The sequence below is a fragment of the Amblyomma mixtum genome, chromosome 7, assembly GCF_055824585.1.
Source record: "Amblyomma mixtum isolate Tamu chromosome 7, ASM5582458v1, whole genome shotgun sequence".
NCBI classification, from domain to species: Eukaryota; Metazoa; Arthropoda; class Arachnida; order Ixodida; family Ixodidae; genus Amblyomma; species Amblyomma mixtum.
This window is the reverse complement of record NC_143018.1, coordinates 20616363-20642378: the sequence shown is the minus strand read 5'-3', so window position 1 is coordinate 20642378 and position 26016 is coordinate 20616363. Positions and strand designations below refer to the sequence as shown.

General features: G+C 51.0%; 1 protein-coding gene across 7 annotated transcripts in view; it reads right to left on the bottom strand.

The window, feature by feature from the left end:
- Pfrx (6-phosphofructo-2-kinase/fructose-2,6-biphosphatase) overlaps positions 1 to 26016 on the bottom strand; it is a 164926-nt gene that overhangs the window by 104068 nt on the left and 34842 nt on the right. For 3 of the 7 annotated variants that reach the window (XM_089551851.1, XM_089551850.1, XM_089551853.1), the window contains exon 2: positions 14089 to 14310. The exons of 2 other annotated variants lie outside the window; for them this stretch is intronic. In XM_089551851.1, coding sequence (XP_089407977.1) covers positions 14089 to 14164 — 76 coding nt within the window. In that variant the 5' untranslated portion in view covers positions 14165 to 14310. Of the gene's footprint in view, positions 1 to 4618; positions 5020 to 14088; positions 14311 to 19702; positions 19721 to 26016 lie in introns of those variants that run through there. 2 more of the 7 variants (XM_089551852.1, XM_089551849.1) reach the window with 2 other exon arrangements.

Below are 26016 nucleotides of genomic sequence, written 5' to 3'. Positions count from 1 at the left end.
CTGCGGTTGCGCTGCCGGAAAACCTCTGAATAATCGCAACCACCTGCGTTTGTTTTGCGCGCTTAAAAACCTCTAGCTGGAATTTAGCATTTTTACTGCATGCTTGTCCTTGCATTCCAGCTTTCCGCAATCCGTTGCTTCCGAACGTATACCACACGTACCTACACGAACGAGGAAGAATGACGTCAACACGTTCCTCTTGCCCCTGCAACATCAATTCTTCGAAATGGTGGTGTCGTCATGGCAACGGACAAAAAGTACGCCGTCGCGCACCTCATATAGTCGTCTGCGTGAACTGCATACGCCCGAAAACGCGGACATAACGTTCCATCGTTCCAAAACGTTTCAGTTACCCTACGCAATTCGCGCTTAAATTCGCCCCCTTCTCTGCGGCGCATTATCCGCTACTGCTGTATTTTATTTTTATTCTGCTCCTGTGCCTTCGTCCCACTGTCACCCATTACGACAGGTGAGCGATGACGGTAGTAATCAGACGGAAGACAAGTCCCTGCTTGAAACGCGTGACTGCACCGTACGTCGGTGGCGCCTATATACACTCCTCCGTTGTCACGAGAGCAACTATAGGAGGATACAACTTTAAAAAAAAGAGAGAAAAGCATGTGGTAACAATGGGCCACGGTACGCGGAGTCCACTATAACTCCACTGGCCAATCACAACAGTAACTGGAATCAGCCTTTTTAACGTTTGCATTTATTAAACAAGCCAGGTACCAGAATTCCAGAGCTTATGATTTGTTTCTCCTGATTGGCTTCTTGTTTAGGTAACAAGTTTTTTTTTGTTTTTGTTTTTTTGCCCTGGAGAAATTTTCTGCGGCGGCCCTGAATGTGCGCGGGGCTTCACTGCAGACTTCAGTTACGCTTTCTGGAGGCCAGTAATACCAAGTGGCCTACCAACTTTTTGTCGAGATAGTAGAATGAATGCATGCATGAATGAAGGAATCAATTCACTGTACGGCGAACAGACACGTTCACCAGCTAACGCAATGGAACCACTAAGGAGAAACCCCGGGCGTCAAGGTCGCGTCTTACCGGAAAGCTACCCTGCGATGCTGCCTGTATAGCACGCAACAGACAGACGCGGTTGCGCAAGACCTCATCCCAGCTGTCGAGACAGCAAAAATAGCGCGTGGTAGATTAATTCCATGATAGAAGATTGATTTCATGCATTCGCATTTCATTTACTTCAGATTGCACTCAACGGATTGACGTCAATCACTGCCGTTAATTAGTGAATTATTCCTTCATTTCAAGAGCAAGGTCTTCGTGGTCGCGTTTAAACCATAACCTCCGACAACGCACGCTGGCGACCTAGAATTAAGAAACGAACGAATTAAAAGTAAGTTAAGGAATATGAATAAAGAGAGAAAATATTGCGGCAAGCGCCTACTGAATGCATTCACAAATGACGCGCCATCCCGCAATGATTTCCCTCCGCGAGCTGATACGGCTGTCAACAGTGGTCATGTGAGGAAGATTAACGACTCATCAGAGATGATAAGCCCGAAAAAGAAAAGGCCCAGGGGGGCTTTTATTACCGGGCATACAAGATAAGACATCCGTTTAGACATGGAGAAATTGCCTTCCGAAACTAACGCGGCCAAAAAAGACAATACGAGGGGGGGGGGGGGGGGGGGGGGTTGGATTAAGCAAGCTGATGTAGTGACATCTACCAATAAAACAAAGAGGACCGCACTATTTGGGCTGCATGGGCAGCGAGGAATCAAGTGGAGTAAGACGGACACGATCCTATATACTTGTTATCTTCTCGCCGACTGTCCACGTGTTTGTGCCTTTTACGGCCTTTCCAAAACAGGCAGCGTTGTTTCACAATTCTCCCGCAACATTGCGCCGCCGCGCGCAACACTTTCGTCAGACAGATTCAAACGCCCTCACATGCGCAGATCGATCGAGCCAAGGCGAAAGGCAGGTTGCATCACCTATCGGGGCGGCCAGCGCCGTGCGCTAACAGGTTACGCGTCGAGCCAAGGGTGTACACAAAGCGACAAGGTCGCCGCCTGTGCGGAGTCGGGCGTCTGTGCATACTTACACTGCGCTCTCTTTTTTTTTTTTTTTTCCGCACAGATAGGCACAGTGTTTCGAGGGAAATCTCGAAAGGTCATCAGCTTTCACCTCCACGCGCCTCGATCGAATAGGCGACGGCAATGCTCGGGAAACTGTAAAAGAAAAGAAAATCAACGTACGTGGGAACTGGCGGCGCCAGCGAGCTACCTCTGGCACCGGCGTCGTAGAGTAAATCTTGACTTCGGTAGAGCCCCGTCATCGATGCTGCGATTTAAATCGGTAGTCGCGGTGCTACCGCAATTTTTCTGTCGTTTCCGCGATTTGTTTAAATAGCGCCCAATCACGGAGACAGCACCTTGTGAACGGTATAGCATCTACCTACAATGAAATCACGCAACAATGCGAAATGGGTCGAAGCAAATTTAACCTCCTCGGCCTGGAACCATCACACCCCATCGTATTAACAGTGAAAGTGTTCACCACAACCACCACCCAAGACGGAGTTAATTTCAATAAAAAGCTCAATTACTAGAATCTATCTAGGCGCAGCCGTACGGCTTCACACATGAAAGCTACGCAGCTTTCTCAGTCCCTCGTGGAATGGGGACTGGGGGGGGGGATCGCCTATCGGACGCTCTTAGTGTTAACAAAGCTGTATGACTTCCGCTTGTACCGCCCCTTTGTAGCCATGCAGGTATACGTTGGTGTGGATGCTAATGAGTAATTACTGCCTTAACTGTAACGGGACGCTACAACGCCGTTCAGCTCCAATGTCTGTAAAAAGTTCTTAACATCGGTCAGCAGCAATTCGCTCTTGACTTCGGCTCCATCGTATACTGCCTCGCACTGAAAACAACGTAGTACCTCAACAGGATAACGCATAACGTAGTACCTGTTGCACTGTTTTTCCTTTCCCATTCCGTCAGCCTCTGTATTAGCACTGCATTCTATTTTTAAACATAGAATCAGTGTGTTCCCCCTCCCAGGCCATTACTTCCTATATACGACTGCAATGACAGATACGAATCCCCGCACTCGTTTGCCAGTGAGTGAGTAACCATTCAAAGGTTCCGGCTCTCAACTTATCTGCCCGCTACGATATCTACTTCCTCATTCCCCCCATCTAATCAACACAGCTACCTCGACCTTCCTATCCCCACGAGGGCACCACTACAAGTACCCCCCCCCCCCCCCCCCCCCCCCCAGTAGTAAATGTTTCTCACTCACACTTCCCACCAGCATTCTGGCCTTTGTTAACTTCGTCCCACTAAGTTAAGCTGATTAGCTAACTACTTCCGGATCAACCTCTAGCTAGGAGAGATCTCTTCGGCCACTGATGCAGCCCCCCCCCCCCCCTTTTTTTTTTGGCAGAATAAGTTTCCTCGTTCCTGAAGCGTGCGTCATGTGAATCCCCTCCCCCTCAACCCCCTCCTCCCCATAGGCACACACGTACGTGAATCACGCGACATGGTCGGCGCATACCATGACGATTAAGCGTCTCCCGCGGTTTCTGCGAGCCACCTCAGCCGTATGACTCAGCGTACCCAGCTCTGCACCATTGTTAGAGAGAAAGAGACCACCACGGTTCCGCGAAGCTGCTGGTCAAACCCGAGAAGTGTTTTTCTTTTTTTCGGAAGTTCCCGGACCGAACTGCCTCTCGTGACGTTTCGGACAGAACGGAGAACAGTGCTGATCGCTGAAAGCGTCTAGAGCGCCGCGTAGCATGCGCCTTCTTCGAACGCTCTTCCGGTTGCAAGCGAAGTGGCCCGGGAAATACACAGAAGCACCGCCTCCGTCCCAACTACTACGGACAAAACCCAGTTGATGAGCGCATACTGATCACTGATCCCCGATATGATGCAGGCCGCGATGCAAGCTGAACTTTGTCTCCGGTATGACCATAACATGAATGAATGAATTCGTTGGGATGCAGAAAGTGCGGTCTACATCGACGTAACGACTAACGAGCCCTTACTGGATAAAACATGCACTGAGGTCATTTGTTCAACGCCAACATCACTGCGGTGTTTAACCTGCTTTCAGCGTACAGTCGGACCGGACACATTCTCACTGTCGCGCCGCGACAACCAAACAGCAGTTCGGGGATTCCCTTTACACAACTCCATTCGTGCTGAGGCGACTTGTTGATGCCGTATTAACGCGTATTTAAGCAGCTGGCGTGAGTCTAAGCACGCTTACGCATCCGCTTATTTGACGACGAAAGTAAGTTTCGTACAAAAAAAAAAAAAAAACGCAACACTGAATCTAAGCGCGCTTCGACTTCAAGCACATCCACCTAGTTAAGGGGGGGGGGGGGGTCTCTAGGATGAACAATTAAACAACAATAAAACGGAAACAAAACGACATTCAAATTCCCGCTTACGAGGTAAGAGGCGATTGTAATGTGACGCTGGCCTTGGTGAAAAAAAAAGACTCATAAAATGCAAACAATTAGGCCTGACTGGAAAATAACAAATAAAGCCCGCTCGCGCGACACCAACGCGCAGACGGGGAGAGAACCCGCACGTGATTTAGAGCCGGAAAAAGAAAGCGATCAAAAGAGGAAGGAACCCACCTCGAATGGGGAACGGCTTGAGGCTGTCGCTAATCTTCCGCCGAACGTCCCGGACGACGATCGGGGAAGCAGTCGTCGACGTGCGCCCCATATATCCGACCGGCGTCGCCCGAAAGGAGAACACAGGCCAAGGTGCACGTGTTGCTATTCCGCTTGTTCCGCCTTTGAAAAGCCTAGCTGCCGCAAAATCTGGCCACCGCTACGCACACCACACAGCAGCGCAGTTGTTCCTCACCGACACTCAAGACACCACAGCGAAAGAAAACAACGCCGAAACACTTTAAAAAAAGAAATGCACCAGCGAACGAAACCGGCGCGGCGACAACGGTGCGTCCGCGCACTATTAAAACTGGAGAGCTCCGGGTATCACTGCAGCACCACGGGAGGAGGAGTACGAAGAACGCACACCGGAGAGAAAAGGCGGCGCACCCCAGAGAGAGAGGTGGGGGGGAGGGGGAGGGGGAGGAAGATGCGCCCGCTGCGTCGCGTCGGCTGCGGGGAGAAATCGGAGCGAAGTCCGTCGCGATGATGCAGCCCCCCCCGCTCCACTCTCTCCCACGCCGCCTCTTCCTCACCCCCAGAGGAGAACGGGAGGAGAGGCCCCGAGACCTTTCTTCACAGTAAGGGGAGAAGAGAGAGAGAAAGAAGCCACCCCTTGGCGGAGAGCGCGAAGCGGCGCTCTTTCTAGCGAACGTCGGGGCTGGTCGGGGCCAAGGCGAGAGCAGCAAACGCAAGCGTGCGTGTGTGTGTGCGCGCGCGCGAGCGTGGCCATGAGCAGAAGCGGCGGTCAGCCAAACCGCGTCGCCGCCGTCATCCTACGGGGGTCAGATAACCGCGCGCGCAAAAAGCGAAGACGCAGAAAGCAGCATCAAAGCACGCGCGCTTTGCCTGCGCTGTATCGGTTCCTACGCTTTTTTTTTTTCTTGCCTTCTTCTCCCTGGAGACTCGGGAGCAGACACGTCCCGCGATGGGAGATATATCTGAACGGGTGCACATATGCGCGCGCGTAGCTGCGTAGCTAACGTGATAGGAGAGAAGCCACTTATCGCGGCCGCCCTTCGTAGAGCTTTTTTTTTTTTTTTTATCGCCTTCCTCACGCGCGGAGCGTATGATTGTCCTCGCCATTGGAGCGAGAAACCGCGGCGTAGAGCGTGATAGCGCGTGACACAAGCTAGCGGCTTGAAACAAGTGGGACGCCTACGGATTCCGAGTACGGCGCACGTCGAGAGCCGGTCGTAGCGCACGGCTTCGCCGAGCACATATTTGCAGAGTCCACCAGCCGTGTTATAATTTTGCAACGAATGCGCGGCCGAACGAACACGTAACGGATATAGACCGATATAAGATGACGTAATAAGGTTAATCAGTCTGACCGAGTATAGCAGGTGACGAAATCTTACATACTCTGGCGTAACCCTCCACACAGAGCAAGAACGAACGCGCGTTAATCGAGACCTCACTGCCGTATAAGGTTACAAAGGGATATGGTGGCCGCAGCTCGGAACGAACAGGGTTAATTGGAAAGATACGGTGGAGGCAGTAGCCCTGCGCTAGTGTTAGTAAAGCTGATAATGATGATGACAATAAGGGAAAAGTTGAAGACGACTGCTCCTTAGGCGAAATCGTCGAGCGAAAGAGGAACAAATAGTCTTCGACGCCGCCTGCCGCTCCCTGCATCACGAAATCATCACCTACCACCCCCTCCCTCTTTCTGTCCTTCCCTTTCCCCACAATTTTTTACGTCATCCCCTTCGCCCTCTGTTTGTTTCTACCCTTTCCTCTTCCCCAGAGTGGAGTTTAGCAGGCCAGAGGCACGTTCCCCTAGCCAACCTCTCTCCCTACTTGGCATTGAAACTCTCTCTCCCTCTCTCAAAGCCATCGATGTCAAAAAACAGAAGGAAGCGAGCCAGCCTCGGCCTCTTCCTCGCACACATATCGCCCTATTGCATACTACGCGCCCAGTTGCAACATTCGCTTTGGAACGCGGCAGGCAGCAAGTAGGCGAAAAGGGTAAACAAAAAAAAAAAGCGTCGGCTGGTGTAACCAAGCGCTCAGGCAAATGATATGCGCCGCCGCCGTGCGGCTACCGGGGAAAACGCGCTGGAGATACCGGAATGACGCAAGCGGGAGAGGGGAACCGAAACTAGAGACACAAAGAGCCCGCCGCGCGACCAAAGCGAGGCCCGGGCACCGCGCATTCGCTGTCGAGTGCCCTTAGCGAGCCCTGCCACTTTTTATTTTATTGATGGCAAGCCCTGCCACTTATACCTATCCTCTCCTATGCACTGATGCCGAAATACCCGACTGTACGAATTTTCGGGTTGAACGAAGCGATCCACTGTGGTTCGAGCATGCAGCGCCAAGGAAACGATGACAGTGACAGTGGTGGGGTTTGCTGATGATTACGATGACGATGAGCGCATAACTGAGAGCACGCGAGCTACCAAGGCACACGCGTCGCCCGACAGAGAGGCTTTCTGTAGGTCGGGGACGGCTCTCCAGTCTCCTGCTTTAGGGGGTATTCATGAGTCGCGCAAGCGAACCTTGAGACACACGCTGCGAAGGTGAGAAAAGGGACCGGACGACTCGCGGCTCGCGGAGCAGGCAGCTTCGTCTACATAGGTCAGGATGTAGGAGAACACGGGATGTGGATACAAGAATGCGGGATACATGAGAATATAAGACAGTTAGAATATGCCGGTTTAGTTTATCGGCCGCAGACCTAATATGGCGCAATTCCGAATACCCCCCTCACGTCGGTGGTGTCTCAAAGCCGGGGCAGTCCCGTAGGTGGTGTACGTGTTCCACTGTTACTGCTCTACATGACAGCCTTCCACGCGTCGCCCGAACAGAGGTGCTCTCTGTAGTTGGGAAGGCGAGCGGCCGTGGTGCTACAGGGTTACGAGACTTCTGAGAATGCCGGCTGCTGGCCGTATACTAAGGAACAAGAAAAACGCCTCGTACGTGAGACGTTGCACGTTCGTCCCATCAACAACGTCGACGTCGGCCACGCCTGTCCAATTTGTTTCGCTCGCCGCGGCTCCAAATGACAGCCGTCGCGTCCCGCGCACGGTCTGCGGAGGAGCCGACCGCCCGGACGACCCCGTTTTCCGCCGAGAGACGCCGCCACGTCAGGTCCACGCACGAAACGCTCAACGGCGCTCGTCCGGTGGAGCGTCATCCTAAATGCACTATCGCAGTTTTGAGCGGCGGATGCATGCCAGTCACCACCCCACTCCAATCACATCCCCTCTCTCGTTCCTCGCTCAAAAACGACACGGAGGAACCAGCTGAAGGCTTGTCTATCCCTTCCTATACCTTCCGGAACTTTCACACGTCCGCTGACCGATCGACACGTCAGGGGATTAGTCAATGAAAACCAAACATTTTTAGTTGAAGTGTCTTCGAACGGACTACCGGCCTTGGCACCGCCGCTTAGTTTTTATTTTTTTTTAACGAAAAGTTATCCTACGATACCGATACGCAAACAACTCATAGATATGACTGCGGGAAACAGATAGCAGATGTATAAACAGAACGGTTACATGGAGGATAGCACTGATTACGGGGAACTACAGCACAACGCGGCAATCATAACGTCAATGGGCTCTCGTCGAAGCGCGCATATCAGCAGCTTACATGGTCAAATATTTTGGGGGAATCTCCCAGAATGGAGTAGATTTGTAATATGGGAGTAATTACTCATTGGCATCCACCAAAGAGCAGCCATAGGGCTACAAAGGAAAGCTACAGAGGTTCCACAGAAACTTCGTGGTGAAAGAAAAATTCGTCCTGGTCTTGGGCTCGAACACGGGACAATCACTTTGCCAGAGCAGTCGCTCTATCAACTGAGCTAACCAACACGGCTAGCATATGTGGTAGGGCGAGAGCAAACTGATCAATAACTAGAAGTAATTACTATTCTATGCTGTCGTTTTTTTTTCTTTTTAGATTAGATTCAGCATCAGTGCAAGTAATATCAAGAATTCACCAACTCCATTAACCGCCAGAACTAACCTATTTAAATACTCCTTCTTCCCCCGCACCGTAACTGAATGGAATGCTTTACCTTTAACAGCACTATGTGACATTGACTCCATTGAAGAAATAGAAGATTGACGCCATCTAACTTATTTGCTTTGTGTTTCGAATTTTCTTTCAGTGTTTTATTTTGTATATTCATTTTGCACTGTATTGCCCCTCCTGCTAGGGCCCAGAAGGGCCTGCAGTATTCTGTAAATAAAATAATAAATAAATAAATAGTCCGCAGATGCAGTGACCGGCAAGCAAGTAGTGCATGGGACACAAATCAACATCGTTTATTGTCCAGTTGTTTCTGTACCATCGCGTACGCAACCCAGACGCCCGCCGCAGCGGCTCAGTATAGTCACGGCTTTCGTCTGCTGAGCAAGAGAGCAGTGCGATCGAATCCCGGCAGTGGCGGCCGCGTTTCGAGGGAGGCGAAACGCAAAACACGCTCGCGCGCACTGCGATGTCAGTACACTGTCAAAGTATACTCCGGGCAGTCGAGATTTTTCCGCGCAACCCATCGCTTTAAGACGACTTTCCTCTCTCCACACACCTTTCATCTTTTTCCTCGCGGCGGGGTTCAGCTGTTCACCCGGAGTGACACAGTTACAGCGCCTTTCCATGCCTCATAAACTATACAAGACGCTGACCATACTTGTTACCAAGTCATTCTTGTTCGTTCGCTCATCCGTTTCGCATGGTCATATTTCATTCATTCATTCTACACGAGGCGGTGTATAAAAGAAAAAGAACGGAACATGGGCAATGCCACGACCAAGCTGAACCCTTCTTCGATTTCCCCGATCGGCGCGCGCTCTCGCGGTGGCAGAGGATAGTAATCACACGGACGTCCGATCACAAGAGACCTCCACCGCCACACGGATCACCGCCCAAGAAATGACGACTGAATGGCGTGTACAGACGCCGCAAAAACAAGCGCGGACCAATCTCGACGCTGCCGGCCGGTCGTCGCGTGATCGCAACCAGTAAAGGAGGCGAGACAGAAAACGTGAGAGAAGGATGCCACGCAAGTGTCTACACTCACCAATCTTCGTGCACCTACTCCGTATAAGAAACAGCTGACACTGCCATCACAAACATTACGTTATCTCGCAAGGAAAGAGGACAGGCGGTATTCGAAGTATTCACGTGACGTCACGGGCGCCATTTTGCGGTGCAGCGCGCAGATTAAGCAGTGCAAACCGGAGCAGGTGGTGCATGCCGCAAGGTGACGGCCATGTTGTGGTGCATGTAGCACGCGGCGAAAGGCTGCAAGCATATCTAATAGGCTTATCGGTACCTGCTTCCGGTTTGTTTGCACTGCTGAATCTGCGCGATGCGCAACAAAATGGCTCCCGTGACGTCACATGACTGATTAGCTCGTTTGGAAGCTTTGTGACGTCATAAAAGGTGCATCATGTTCCACACCAGCAGTGGAAAGGGATAAAATTGGTGAAGGCAAGCAAATTAGCTCTTGGCTTTTTTCTATGCGTCAAAAACATTCATACAGCCGGGGTATGAGGCGCGACCGTGGACAACGGAGCTGTGTGTTTTATTTTTAAACTCCCGGGGTCACAATGTACACCAGTTGTGACCAGCGAAATGTTGTAGGGGCAGAGCTCCCTCTTTGACGTTCAACGCCACTCTACTCTCCCCTATCACATCACGGTGCATAGCGTTGTTTTTCTCATGCAGGAGATGGAGACCACCGATGTCGGTGCTGATTACAGGGGTTTGCGCTGCCAAACATACATCCAATAAGCTTGCGGCCGGGGCTGGGAACCAATCCACAATCGCGTGTTCAGAAGCCACTGAGCTACCGCGGCGGGATTCATAGCAGCGCGCTGATCTCTGGCAACAAACGCGCACCCCATGTCGCCATATTATTCATGCCTTCCACTTCTGCTCTTTCGACCCTAGCGCTTTCGACGTTAGCGCTTTCGACTCTAGCGCTTTCGCTTTCGACTCTAACGCTTTCGACTCTAGCGCTTTCGACGTTAGCGCCTTCGATGGCAGCGCCTTCCTTTCAACGTCAGTGCTATACAAGGCGTGGGCGGAATGGGCACTGACGTACGCGACAGAACGATTCAGGGCACGCATAAGCGTATAAGCGTAAGACTGTATGTGCTGGAACTGAAGCTTCCACTGAGCCCTACGTATTCTATCCGGGTTATCTGTTACTTTTCGAGCATTTATTTTTCTTCCTCTTCTCGACCAAGCACTCGTGGAAACAATTGTGTTCTGTTGAGGTATCGTCCGCCCCCATGAAAGTGCCAACGGCTGACCCCCCTAAGTGTTAAACGTTTAAAATTAAACCACGAGACAGCGCGTCTGGATTGCGTAGCGCTGACAGGCACGCATTTCACAGAGGGGAAGGCGAGAAGCTTGAGGCGCCCGCGGTGCGTGAAGGAGATGTCCGCAGTGCAGTCGAAGGCCCGAGCGCTTTTTTTTTTTTCGTGTCGGGGCTACGACCAGGAAGCTGGCAGCACGCAGGGAAGGCGGGGTTCTGCTGGCACCCGGGGGCGATGATAAATGTCGTCTCATCCCGGTACAACGGAACCCTGCTCCCTCCACTCCAGGAGGCCTTGTCGAGCATGAGAGCCGAGCCTGCACCGCGCCGGAGAGGCGTCGGGCTTCTTCCAGTTCCGCATTCCGGAGGACTGGGGTGGTATCGGGGGCGTTTAGGGGCAAACCGCGCCATCCCCGCCCCCACCAACTTCGTTAACCGAAGACGAATGCGAAGCAACACACTTTGAACAGTGCGTGTCACATTTGTGCACAGCGCTCCAGAGCGGCATTGCACAGCAAACAAAGCGACGTCTAAAGTGCAGCCACAAGGACCTTTCATTCAGCAGAAAGCACCAGCGCAGTGCAAGTCTATAGTTTCGGTTTTCGCTCTTTCGCAGTACATCACACCAACACTCTACACACAACCGACGCGCACTGGACAGTCAGCAGCAAAAGTTGACTGCGTATATGTCCGATACAACTCAAGAACGCAGCGGCTTTTCCCCGTCAAAGGACCCTCTTCCAGCCAGTGGCATCGGCCTATTATCATGACCCTGCTAGCGTGACAATGCAGGGAGGGGGGCCACAAAAGAGAAAGGGGTCTATCCCAGACCACAGAGGAAAGGGATTATCCCCTTTCATCTACAACTCCCGGCTCTGTCACACTGGCAGGTTGATGAGAATCGGCCAACGCCACTGGCTGCAAGGGGGTCCTTTGATTGGGAAAAGCTGCTTTGTTCTTGAGTTGTATCCGACTACAGGAGGTAGAGTGAGACAGTCGCTGTAGTGGAGGGCTTGGGGTTAAGTTGAACCACCCGGGGTTATCTCACGCGTAAAGACATCGCAAATCATACAGCCGCTTTCACACATCTCTTTCGCCGAAATGCAACCGGTGGCCAGCTGGGATTCGATCCCGCGACCTCGGGATCAGCCATCGAACGCCGCTAAGCAACTACGGCGGTTAATCGAACAAGGAAAGCGAAAGGACTGGGTTTCAAAGGGTTATCTCAATTCGCGCACTAAGCAATACGTTCGCGCAACCAGCTGCGCATACAGCGACGACCTCGACCTTTATTCTGTCGGTCTCTGTTCGTTTCGCGGAAGCATGCACATCGCTCGCGCCAAGCAACAACAGTCCCGCTCCGACGGCGAGACAAATTGGATTCCGTCGTCGGCGACGATGAAGACCGATGACTGCCTTACGCAATCGCCGCAGACGCAGACGACGCGCTCTCAAGTGCACCGCGGAGGCGACGCGTACGAGGAAGTGCAGGCGAGCCTCGCGCGTAGAAATGCCGGAGGTCGATGTGAGAGGCACGTGAAAGATATGGGTTTTGGAGAAATCAGGAAAATCGGATTCGATCTGCACGGCGAGCGCCGGAGGGAGCGACGCGTAATACAAGCAGGCTATGCGGCTGCTATCTGTCAGCAGGCGCGCGCATCCCACACGTGAATGCCAAGGCTACGCAAAGGCTACACAGCGCTGAGAAAACGCGTGTCGTTTTCTCTTTCGCCGCACGGCTGCCGTGTGTATACGAGAACGAACGTGCAGCCAGTATCCGTGTCCTACCTTTCGGTAGCCAGCACGTATACAATGACGCGAGGGTAAAAGACAAAAAAAAAGTCAACAAACGCAGCACGGGAACAGCAGCCTACGACCGAATTCTGACGGGAAGAGAGGAACGAATTATCCACAGACACCACCGCTAACATACTGGTAAAAACCCTTACGCGCTCAGAGTTCATGCCGGTTCACATTGGATGGACGGGCAGGGGAGCATTCCTGACATGGAGTGGCAAATGCTGATGATGGTAATACCTAATTCCACCCCCTTTTAGAGCGAAAACACTAACTACTTAACGCGGCGTCGCGCCAGCTGTAGTTAATGGGAGGGTGACCTTGAGGGGCGACCTTCGTCAAACCTAGCGTAGCAACAGCCCCTCAAGAAATAAAATAATATTGCAGCGACTAGGTTTCGAACCCGCGACAGCGCGAAGCTTCGCTGGCCACTGCACGAGAGCACTATACTGCCGCCGCAGCCTAAACCATCTCGTGATGATGATGATGATGTCCTTAGGCTTAACGGCACATACCAACAGCGGGGGATTGGCCAGAATGCACAGCGGATACAAACGTGTTAAACTGCAACGTAATCTTGCGCTGTGCATTGCATATTGTAGTCTTCATCAACTTCAAATCAGATCAGCTTAACCTCGTTCAGAGTTTAACCTGAGTCTAATATCGTCGCCAGATGGGCCGACGACCCAGCAAAGCAAAACTATGAGCCAACCAGACTAAACACACGCTTTCGTATGTCTACTCGGCTTAACTTCGTTTCACCCCCATCACTTTTTCTGTGTCAGTGCGGTAGGCGTCGTCATATGTGCTTTCGCGCAGTCAATATACAGACATTTCCAATCAGCGCACCCTGGGAATCGCCATATGCTTGTTGGGCTGTTGTGGGCACCCGGCGCTATATATCTAGCAAGCGCGGTAGCACGACCTCTATAAAGCGATTGACAACAACCCAGAGGGTGTTTCCTCGTCTCCGTGCTGACCACGGAACGGTCTATACCAGTATACCAGCACCCTCGATGAACAACAACGTATGTAATCAGTGAGCGGACGCAGTCTCTCGAGTCTTGGGAGTAGCGGGTAGCGGGGTGTAAGTGGCGCCATCTATTATCAGCGGAGCCACTTCAACCCAAGTATGCAGTGTGGTGCATGCATACAAACGCATGTTAGAAACACTGCGTGCAACACAGAGCCATTCGAGCATGTACTGGCTCAGCCCACAGGCGTGGATTCCAATCCACCACGAAGCGCTTGCTCGACGTTGGCTTCGGAGGTAAGTCCGCCGAACTTTCCGGACGACATTCCCTAGGGAGGAAGTACAAGGGGAGGCAGGCAAGAAGTCGTGCAAGGTGTTTACCTCGGATGGGGAAGGGCTTGGTGCCGTTGCTGTACTTGCGGGCCGCCGAGATGCTGTTGTTGCGAGGCTTCAGCATGGTGGCGGGTGCGTGCACGAAAGACGAGCAGGGTAGTGGGTGGACGGGTGGTGGCGGTCACACAGCGTGGTGGTCCTCAACGGGGTGCCGTGGCAGGCATGCGGTCTCCACCTCCTCTCCACGGCACACACACACAGGCGGTTAGTCTGCACAGGGACACACACAAGGACACGGGAAGGTTAGCCGACGGGTACCCGAGGAGAAGTGAGCCACGGACGACCCCTAGCAGACATTTCTTTAGACAGATATTGACTGCCCGTTGATTATCTATTGACTATTTTAATGATTATCCATCTATTATCTATTGACTATCCATTGACTACCTCGCAGAGATTTACTGCCCATTGATTATCTATTGATTCATCTTAAAGCAGCGCGAAACACAGGACGTAGTGGAAGAACGAGAGACGACAATGCTTATATTTCTAACCCTTCTGGAAATAAAATTCAGTTGTTAGATAGCGCTCGTGTCGTCTCTCGTTCTTCCACTACGTCCTGTGTTTCGCGCTGCTTTAAGATGAATCCGTTCCAACTTGCCCAGTTTCCTGTTCTCGTTATCTATTGATTATCTATCTATTATCTATGACTATCTATTGACTACCTCGCAGATATTGACTGCCCACTGATTATCTATTGACCATCTATTGAGATTTGTACCAACAAAGAACACAAACCAGAGCTCCCTAATCGTACGCCAGTTGCGATCGAAGCTCCTCTCCTACTAAGATCCAGGAATATACTGCAGCCAGATTGGAGAAGCTTTAGTTGGCAGAGACGCCGACTGCGACTTCTTGCGATAATATTCTGCGACACCCAGTACACTTAGTTCAGATGTCCCCTACGCAGCTTGCCCACAGACGACGCGATAAGCTTCGAAGGCGCAATCAGCCAGCGGAGGTTTTGAAACACCGGCTCTATCTAGGCGAAGTTTTGCAACTGAACTGATTAGAGAGCTCAGATTTCAACACGTATTCCTGCGGCGAAAAAGTATACACTGTCCCGACCAAGAAGCAACATGGAAGCGAGACTTCGCGGAACTCTTATCACGGGGAAAAAAAATAAAACAGATAGAAAGGATAAAAGCGCCCGGACTAGCAAACGTTTCGGATTTGTACAGGCCGGAGCAAAATGAAACAATACGACATATCGTGCGTTATGCAGCAATCTGAAGCATCATGCGATATGAAGCAATATTCCGTTCTGTTCTGTTGCACAAGCAGTTCTGTTGCGACAAGCACTTTTATTTCTTTTCTTCAAGTAGCTTTCTTCGCGATGCATGACTTCTTTAATGCATTTTTCAAGTTCGACGCACAAGAACACGACAATTTATTTCCAGAGATCCAACTAAATGTTACCGTTTATACTGCCAGTTCGCAGATGTACGTGCGCTGCTTAGGACCAACAACATTTAAGCCGAAAGCTTTTAATGCCTCAACGTTGTCGACAGAAGATTGTCAGCAGAAGGTTGGCAGCGGAGGTGTCACGCTTTTTCTAGTCAGACCAGAAAAAAAATTCTTTGTGCACGATGGAATTCGAACCACCATCCCTTCGTTCCGCAACCGAGCGTGCTAATGGCTACGCTACTTCCTGCCAACGCATATGCAGTTCTCCTTGTCTAGGACGCAGGAGAGTGTTTGCAGAAAGGCGTCGAATCAGACGAATGCCTCCCAAACGCCCTCCAGTGTCTCCAGCATTTAAGATTCACAAACAATAGTGTACTTAACTAACATCTTAACCACACATCAGCGACACAGGGAGCAACACCGCGCTAAAGGCTTTCGCCTCACTGCACTTTAGGTCAACAAAGTGCCCCCCCCCCCCCCCCACCTTCCCCCTGAATTTTCAATGCTTTCTCGAGGGCTGCCACCATTATCGATTAACGAACACCAAAGTACATGTGACCGACGTACAGGCGCCTCCAGTATAAACGGGAACAACCAGTCTGCACAAAAAGACGAATTTTTGTTCTTTTTTTTTCTCCACCGAAGTTGAAAATGCTTTCGGATATTATACGCCAAGAGAAAAATTACAGTTAGGAAACCGAAAAAGTGTGCTTATAAGTCACAGACAATTACGGGATAATCATTAGCTGAATTCTCAAACTTTATTCCCTTCCGCATTGTCGGGATCTGTATACATGCTCTAGCGAGGGCGATAAAGGTGCTCCCATCAACAAAATGAACTCCGTTCAAGTGCGTACAGTACAGATATATGAAAATAGCATGTCAGTTCTGTGCTTGTGTCCCACAACCGTGCAGTGTGGTTCAGTAGATACCAGGGAACTAGCCCAGACCTTCTCACTGCTACGTTCTGTTCGCTCGTCGCCATAGGAGACGCGTTGAAAAGATTTCCACCTGGACCACTAACGCGAAACTATATAAAACGCGAAACTATGTTTGTCCTGTATAGGACAACCAGAGCGCTGCGTTAATGAGCGAATCAGGGAACATGAACGAAACGTAGAACAAAATAAAGAGAGCCCAAATTTGCCGAAACATATCAGATCCTGCCCTTCACGCTCTTGTGAGCCATGCTTCTCATCCGTGCGGATCCGTGCCAGAAGCAGCAATATCAAAGCCAGAGAACTGATTGAAGCGTTCTATGTCAGTAAGAAAGGCAGTTCGTGTGTCAGCGAAACTTCTGTATATCTGTATCAGGCGGAAAAAAAGTTTTTTGAGTGTTCGTTATCACAATGATGTGTAATTTTGTTCCTTGCGCAGGCGCTGGCTATCTGGGTTCTGCAAAATAAACCAGTTGTGAGTGGCGCTCTGTCCCGTTCTCTTGTCTTGTGTGTGTGCGTGGTTTTTGGCGCCTTTACTTTACAGCGAAACTATACACCAGTATGCCCAGCGCTAAATATCCAGTTCGTCACGAAAGGCCGTCGTTTAGGTAGTCTCGTTGAGCCACCAGGTCACGAGGCATAACTATGGCTCGCACTGGCAATGAATATGTTTCTTTTATTTAAAAAAAACAAAAAAACTTTGAGTTCACTGCGGCGACCCGCATTGGAGCAGTGCGAAAGCAAAACGTCCACATACCATATCGACGTCCGTGGCTCTTCTGACGTCCATGTACTATATCGACGTCCATGATTGTTTTCACGTCTAAGTGTACTTTTTTCGCGTTTTAACTAATTACATCTCATCAACAGAATTTTTCCCACGGCAACATTTTATCACACACTATCTGCCACATTCACCTACACATTCACCTTCAGAGAACGACGTAATCGTGCGGAAGAAATTTGCAGACACTTCTTGCTGACGCGACAGAGCCATATAATGCTTTGGCATTACTGCTTGAGCTCACGTGTAGATTAACATAAATGAACTGCTACTGTACAGCAGGAACAGTTTAGATAACAATTCATACTTTATTTCACTGGTAACATAATGCAGGTTATTCTTGCGCACTAACACCCTCCTGCACGGCCTAATTCGATTATTGTATTACGTTTTACAATCTTCAACTCGTCTCCCCTTCCTCCTTTCCTTTGGAATCCGCTCCGTCCAAGTTCATTTCGTCCTCCTGGTTTCCGCTGCGATATCTTTAAAGCCGACTTCGTTCTCTAATCCCCGTCTCTCTCGTTCTTTTTTCTATTTTAGCCTTCCCCTCTTCCCGCTGTTTTTCAATTAACTTTCAAATCCACTGCAGCCTTTCCCTCTCTCTTATTTCATTCTCACAGCACAGAAACTCGCCGACATTGCCGGAAGACAAAACAGAGGTGCGCACCCATACGATAGGCATGCCCGAAGCCCCTAAAAAAAGGGAAGGGAGGGGGGGGGGGGGGGGGGGAGGGGACGCTGCCGTCTTCCGCGTCGGACTCGGCGGCGTGCCTTTGAAATGCAGAGGGAGACAGAAGAAGACGGACAAATCGGGCGCGATCCTCCTCCTCCGGAAAAGTGCCAGCCAGCGCACCCCCCCCCCCCCCCCCCCCTCCATCCCCGTCTTTATATACGACAGGCGGTCACGCGATGTCCCGCTCGTCGCGCGGCTTCTCCCCTAAAACCGTGCAGCGGCTGCAAACCTCTCGAACAGTCGTCAGCCAATCAGGAGAGCCGGTGTGCGCCTATCAGCGCGCAGGGTACCTCCGCGGGACCAAACGTCCCGCATCGTTTCATGTGACGAAACTAGAGGGCGCCTCCTGCGGTCTGCTTCAGACGGCTACTAGATGGATAACCACTGGAACCCTCTCTTTATCTAGGCACCGATAACTCTGCCCAGGCTACATATTCGCAACCTGTCTCCTTCGAATCAACCGAGCCAACTTCGTTCTCTCCGTAACTAAACTTTTCCTCAGCTGTAGGCAGAGAAAGAAGCAGATTGGACTGGATTTCGTGTTCTCACCCTTTTTAACGGGCAGGGCTTAGACCAGAAGTGGGAGGGGCCACCTGCCGGCTCCGGGGAAAGTTCGCCGCTATCACGCCTTGCGTAACCAAGACCGCGACTATCTTCAGATACTCGCCGCCTTAAAGCGAAGGGAAGAAGCTTAATGACTCATTCACGCCTCTATTCATTCGTCGCCAAATCTGGGACCAATTAGCGTGCCGCGTCCGCCAACCAGCGTGTAGGCCAGTGGGACCGCTTCTGACAGCCAGATGAAAAGAAAACAGAAAAAAAAAACAAAAAGAAAGAAACTCAACGCGCGAGCGCTGTCGGAATACATCCACCATCATTGCGTGCAGGCACACCTCGAAGCATTCGCATCGCTGCACCGTTCTACACGCGACCGCCCTCCCCACCGTCCTCCACAGAGCGCAGGCGGTGTCATTGCCAAGGGCACGCTACTATGCAGCGGAGAAGGGAGAGAGAGAGAGGGGAGGCCGAGCGTAAATTTAAATGCCACGCGTGGCCGCGGTGTCCCCTCCCCCCGGGCCAAGGGATCAGCGTGTCCGCCGCCGGCGATTTGGCAGCGGCTCACGCCGCGTCGTCTCGACGAGGGCTGGCCACGCGCCCGCACAGGAAGACCGGCGCCAGAAGTGACGAGGGGGGGGGGGGGGGGGGGAGGAGATAGCGGAGGGAAAGAGGGTTGTGCGCGTTCTCCAAACCGCGTCACCTCCTCACCTATCAATGACATCCGTACCGTGAAGTGCGTGATTGCGCCGAACTCCAGATAGGCGGAACTGAAAGATAGCCTCACAAGAAGCTGTACGCCCGAAGGTTCGGCAATCGCGCACGGGGGTGCGGGGATAAGAACCCGAGGAGGCCGCTCTCGAGGCCTAGTCCACACAACGCCATAGAGGGCAGTGAGGTCCGCACGCTAGAATATCATGTCACTTGTGAAGTGACATGAATGAATCAATAAATTTGTTAAGAAGAGAAATGTGCGGGCCACACGGCCGTTGAATGGGGAAGGGAGAAAATGTAACTGGGATTCTCTGTGAATCTTGCCCTGCGGGAACTCCGTTGCCAAACTAACGCACTGTGGCAGTTAGTACATCGGTCGACCAAAAAAAAAAAAGATGCCAAACGGTGCGCAGAACAAATCGTATACCCGATGTTCCTACGCCTTTACCCATCTGGTCAACGGGAACTTACCACGAACCGCAACCACATCAATCATGGCAGTCCCACATGGCCCGATAAGCGGTAGCACTCCTGAGGCGTGGAAAAGACCGCACAGAGATGCCGGCTCCTTGGTTAACCGACTCCGATTCTAAAAAAGGGCATTGATCCACGGTCTAACGCAGCTGAGGACAAGACAAGGCGTCTTGTCTGCCCTCAGCTCCCGTACTGTACCCACGCTGTTTCCCCGTTCCGACGTTCTGAAAGCGCGACAACCAGTCCAAACGAGCGTATCGTTGGAGTACACCGTTTAAGACAGGCGTCGACGCAGAGGAGTGGCGATCCGCGCAGGAGACGCAAGTCTCTGTCTACATTCCTGGCTCCGTTCCAGAGGCTCGACAAGAAGCTACGCAGGTCCTCACGTGCGGCTGTGATGAAACCCAATACCGCCAGAGCGCTCGATACTTCGCCCAACACAAAGGCATTCATTCTGACGATCTGCTCGAGCCGACGTTAATAATGGCTTAGTTAATATGAGATAACGATTGGGAAAACAATTTATCAAAAGAGTTCACGCTTCGTAGGCCGCTTATAGAGAAAAGGTTCAAGCGCTGCACATATGGCGAAAACCGCGCAATGCTCAGTTACAACCCAACTCGGTCATTAATAGTTTTCCTTTGTAGCCGTATGGCTGTGCTTGGGTGGATGTCAATGAGTAATTGCTCCTTTATTCAGTCATTAATAGTTCACTGTCGTGGGGACGCGTTCGGCTCGTCCACTTTGGTTTGCTTTCCTGCGATACACCTTCTTTCGTTAGTTACCTTAACAAGAGAGGACGCCGGCGTCGCAGCGACACGAGCGTCACGGACGGCGTAACTGCTGCGCGCACACGGGGGGAGGGGGAGGACGCTCTCCTCGGCTGGGTATCTCGACGCGCGCTGACGTTCAGGCGCGGCGCTCCGCTCTCCGCCAGCGGGGCGAGGCCTCATGGGAAGGAACGTTCTACCGCAACTCGTCCCGTCCGGCCACAGAGTATCCCCTGCCCTAGAATGTGGGCGAACATTCGCTCGTAACCTTGATGGTGAGTCGGACGACCTCGATTCCTTAGTGTATTTTGTTGCTAGCCGGTGTTGTTGTTGTTGTAGCAATAAATGCCTGTTTGTGTCAGCTAAAGTGTCGTTCCTTTGTTTCCCTCAGAGCAAGGCCCGCCGTGGTCGGCGTGCGTTCGGATAGCGTTCGTGATTACGGTGTGGCGGCTTTGAACTTTGTCGGCCGCAGTTACGCGGGGTTGATGTATTTATCCCCTATTAAAACCCCCGCACAGCACACAGAGTTCACCCTAGATATACTCCTAAATAAACCATTTTTACTTTGCGACCTCTTCACGAGAATCCTATGTTCTTAACTGTGTCTCCTGACAAAGGGGTTTTCCGATATTGTAAGGTGTGACTCCTAAAAGTCCCATAACTCCTCTCAATAGAATCTTTACTTTGCTTTGCCTCACTAAACTCTCTGCATGCCACGCTACGGATGCTATATAGAGAGTGTAAATACGGACCCAGTACAAAAGTGTAAGCCCTCTCGTTAACACCCTATAGCTTACAAACAGACAGGTATAAATTGCACTACTATATGCTACTTTTCACCACCATGACAAGGATTTTACGAAAACAGTGACGACGGAATCTTTAAGGGATGTTAGACCTTCAAAATATAATCCTTGATAATCTGGTGAAAACTGAATATTTCAACTCTATTCTTTAACATCGCAAAGGGCCCCCGAGTACACCTTTTTCTTACTCAAGCGAATGTTCAGTCAGAATTAATTCATGTTTGAACTGCTCAAATTACATTCAATTACAACGCTTAAGCTGAAGGGTGTCTCAATGAGCACCACTAAGCGCGCTTTTTCTCAAATGTTGCTTTATTTCGATTGATTTATTGAGAGAGTGATCTTTCACACGGCAAGAAAGCCCTGCAGACGACGCCACAGTGGAGGGCTCCGGATTACCTGGGGTACGTCACCGTGTAATGACATCGCATATATAAAACGGGCGTTTTTCAGGGACAGCTGCAATATGGCACGTTCGGCCAAATCATGTCGTCGTCGGCGCCGTCCGCTCTCTCCCCACTCCGTTATCGCTCTCTCCCCTAGGTTTCCCTCACTGCGCACGTCACGCCGGAAGTTGCCCCTTAGGTTGAGCGACCTAGCGTGACGCACGACTATCCTACGCCCCCTATCCAGTGTTGCGAAACTTCGCAAACCCACCGGAATTTCGCAACCCACCTCAGCTGTCGGCAAAATTGGCACTACCACAAAGGTAAACGTCCGACGAACTTTCTGCACTTCCCGACCACCGACACGATATACCGCCGCGGCCGAGATTCGATCCTGCACTCTAAACACGAATACACCTATATGGAAGTAAAAGGGGAGTAATACCGCTGTCACACTAGCAAATTTAATGTCATTCGAACCTAATGGCAATCGATGCATCGAATGCCATTTGGTGTCTTTCGGTCCTACACGGGAAAAAATAATGTCACTCGAAATTGATAGCATTGACGATCAGTGAAAAAAAAATTGTTCAACTGAAAGCCATCAGCGCGCATAAGAGGTGTTTGAAATTGTTGTGCAGTGTTTCAAAAGCGGGTGAGAACATTTGTGTGCAGTATTATATGCTTAAAATATTACTTCCGGCCATTCTGCACCACTTTAGCCATCAAAAGCCAAGCCAAGTACAATGTCAATCAAAAATCCGATAACTGTAAACAAACAAAATGCCTGACATGGCGGCGCGCGGAGCATGGAAATGACTTCCAAAAGGTGAACTGCTCAGTTACGTTTTTAAGTACTTTCTAGCTTAACGAACATGGCACGCCAGCCAGCAAGAAGCACGCAACCCAAAATGACCGACGGTAGCAAGAAAGACGCTGCTTCACGCTCGGCCGCTGCTGTTGGCTGCTGCTGAGAGCGAGAGTAATAGCTATCCACGACAGCCTCTAGTGTGAACAGAATCACACCAACAGTAACTTTTTTTAGCAGAACTAAGTAAATACACTTTCTAAGTTTGACAGTGTGCACATTATTTTTTCGCGCCGCTTGTTTCTGCTGCGTACCTGGTGTCCAGAGTACGCATTCGGTTAGAGATCGAATGTGAATGAGTTCCCCTAACTCATTCGATGGCGAATGTCATTCGAACCTAGTGACATTACCCGTTCCCGTGTAGCAGTCGATTAATGACATTAGGTGCCAATGTCATTCGATTAGAATGGCATTAAATGTGCTAGTGTGACAGCGGTAGTCCTTTCATAAAGTGTGTGCTTGCTGTTTCTCGGATTACACTCCTCGGTAAAGCGATTTTTAGAGAGCAGCTCCTGCCGTATTAGAGCCGTGGGCGACCTCAGATGGAACACGTACTGCCGATTGGAGACGTCCCTGGGCTTCGGCCTGGGCAGCCCGCACGATCCGCCCGTTTTTTGCAAGGGAAACTACAGCAGCTGCGTTCAGCCCGCGTGCACACACAGGAGGGTGCCGCATGGAATGCGCACAAAAGCCGACGGCATGCAAAGCATACCGCACCGCGGAAATCTCAGCCCCGTGAACAGCTGGAGCTCTCGGCGGACGAATCCGGCGTGCTCCGGCTCAGAGTGCGAAGCTCATCAGGTTGTCATACCGAGTATGACAAGTATTTTAAACGCGAGCAGTAAACCCAACCGGCAGGTCAACTCTTGTTCCTAACCTTCACTCAGGACTCGGCGCCTTGTCTTCTGCGACGGAAAAGTACTTGACGCATCAATACTTCTCAGGACCATTGTGAATAATGAAGAACAAAAACAGCACTCGTAAGCACTGCAGTCTGAACACCCTGTAGTCAGTGAAGAACGTAGTACAGGGAACACAGAGCCAACGAGTGAGAGAGTGAGTGAGAGAGAGTGAGTGAGAGTGAGTGAGTGAGATCGGCGAGTTCAGGGAGAAAGGCAGTGAGTAGGGAGAGACAGCGAGCTGGGAGACGAAGTGATTATACTGTTTTTTTTAGGGAGACAGCTAAGTAGCGACTGAGTCGGGAGCTGAAGTCAGTTCGGTGGGTAATTATCGCCGCCCACATCAGAACAAAGTCCACAAGAGCTCTCCACAGACCCGCGGTGCCGCCTCCTTCACGGCTGCGCGAAGTGTAATTCTAATATGACAGTAATGCGGCCCATACCCTTCACAGACATCACTGCATAGTATGAATGCGAATACTTTCGAAGATATAGAATTAAAAAAAAAATAAACAAGCGAAGGAAAAGATCGACGACCTGTTTACACCACAGGCGACGTGTCGACGCTTCAGACAAGCAGTGTGTCGTAAGAGGCGCACCTACGACAACACCTCGATGCCTTTGTCTCCGTCAGGGTTCGGTCGCCGCCGCGGGAGCTCGTGGCATCCTGCCACGGCGCCGCGGACGGACGAGCAGGAGGCGATAGGCATCGCGCCCGGCCTGACCTGGTTCCACCGCGGATGTGTACGGGAAGGAAAACGAAAGAATGAAGCAAAGAACGTAACGAACGGAAATAAATGTCCTCCAAACGGCGAGAAAAGCCAGGCGCGGCCACCGATTGAAGAAGGCGACGAGTGGAACGCAAATCCAGTACAGATATAAAGCTGAACCTCGCTGTAACGAATTTGGAGGGGCCCGGCGAATATTTCGTTATAGCCATAGCTTCGTTATAGCCCGTGTTCACCGAGCCTCCAAGGGGAATCGTCATTTCTTCATTATATCCATTATTACGATATAGACCGTTTCGTTGTATTGAGGTTCGACAATGTAAAAGAGAAATAGGGATTGAATTTTGTTGTATATAAGAAAGAGCATATAGGCTGAAACAGTATCGTGGGTATTATTGTTCACCCGAAGCAAAACTACAGAGAAAAAAAAAAACGCGCTGCACAGCCGCCGTTAGACCCCTTAAATTGTTTCTACTAAACGGGTTTGGTTTGGTTTATGGGGTTTAACGTTCCAAAGCGACTGAGGCTATGAGAGACGCCGTAGTGGAGGGCTCCGGAAATTTCGACCACCTGGGGTTCTTTAACGTGCACTGACATCGCACAGTACACTGGCCTCGAATTTCTCCTCCAAAGAAATTCAGCCGCCGCGGCCGGGATCGAACCCGCGTCTTTCGGGCCAGCAGCCGAGCACCATAGCCACTGAGCCACCGCGGCGGCTCTTTCTTTCTACTAAACGGCCTCTACAAAGCTATTACAGTTCTCGCTATAAAAAAAAAAGTGCGCTACAAGTCATTGTAATGAGTAACCGCTGGATGAATGATCATGATGTGCTTTAATGCTAAATTTTGCCTGTAGCAGTATATGGTTAATCCCCCTTGGACCCTGTAACGTGACGTCGCAGTGGGTGGCAGATTAAAGGGGATGAACCGCAGTTTAATCCGATTAGCCGCGACATCATGAAAATAAGTCGACGCCTTTGGCTGGAGGGTCTCCTTTGAGGGCCATCTGCCGCTTCATTCTTGAGTTGTACCCGACTATAGCGCCCTCGTAATGACGGTGATGGAGGGACGAATGGAGGAAGATTTGATCCTCACTATCAGCCTGACTACGCCCACTGCAGGACAAAAACCTCTCCCATATCTCTCCAATTCCTGTGCCAGCTGCAGCCACCGTATCTACGCAAACTTCTTAATCTCATCCCATCCGCCCACCTAAACTTCTGCCGGCCCCCTGTGTTTGCCTTCCCTTGGAATTAAGGACCAGCGGTTATCTTGCCTCCGCAATACATGCCCTGCCCAAGCCCATTTCTTCCTCTTGATTTCGACTAGGATGTCATTAACTCGCGTTTCTTTCCTGATCCTCTCTGCCCCCTTTCTGTCTCTCGACGTTACACCTATCACATTCCTTACCATAGCTCGCTGCGTCGTCATCCTTTCGACTTCGCATGTATGGAAAGGTGCACTTGTTCACTCTCAGTAAAAATCCTCACAGGTATTGCAAAGCCCTCTCATTACTGGCACCACGTGTGCCTCCCTGAACGTTTTACGTGGCGGCGAATGGAGAGGCTCCTGTCACAAGCCGTCGGGTTACGGTGGCTCGTGGCTCGCACGGCAAGCCAGATTAGCCGGCCGCGGACCAATACAATACGCGCATCACCTGACAACTCCATCAGGTCGTCGTCCACTCTGATGGACAATCCTAAGTCGGACACAACTCAAGACCTAAGAAAGGAGGCCATCCAGCCAATGGCGTGGGTAGTTTGTCACCACGTTGCGATCAACCCTCTAGCGTGACATCGCGCACTCCAAACGGAAAGGAGTAAAAGGGGTGTAAAGTTGTCCTCTAGCGAACACC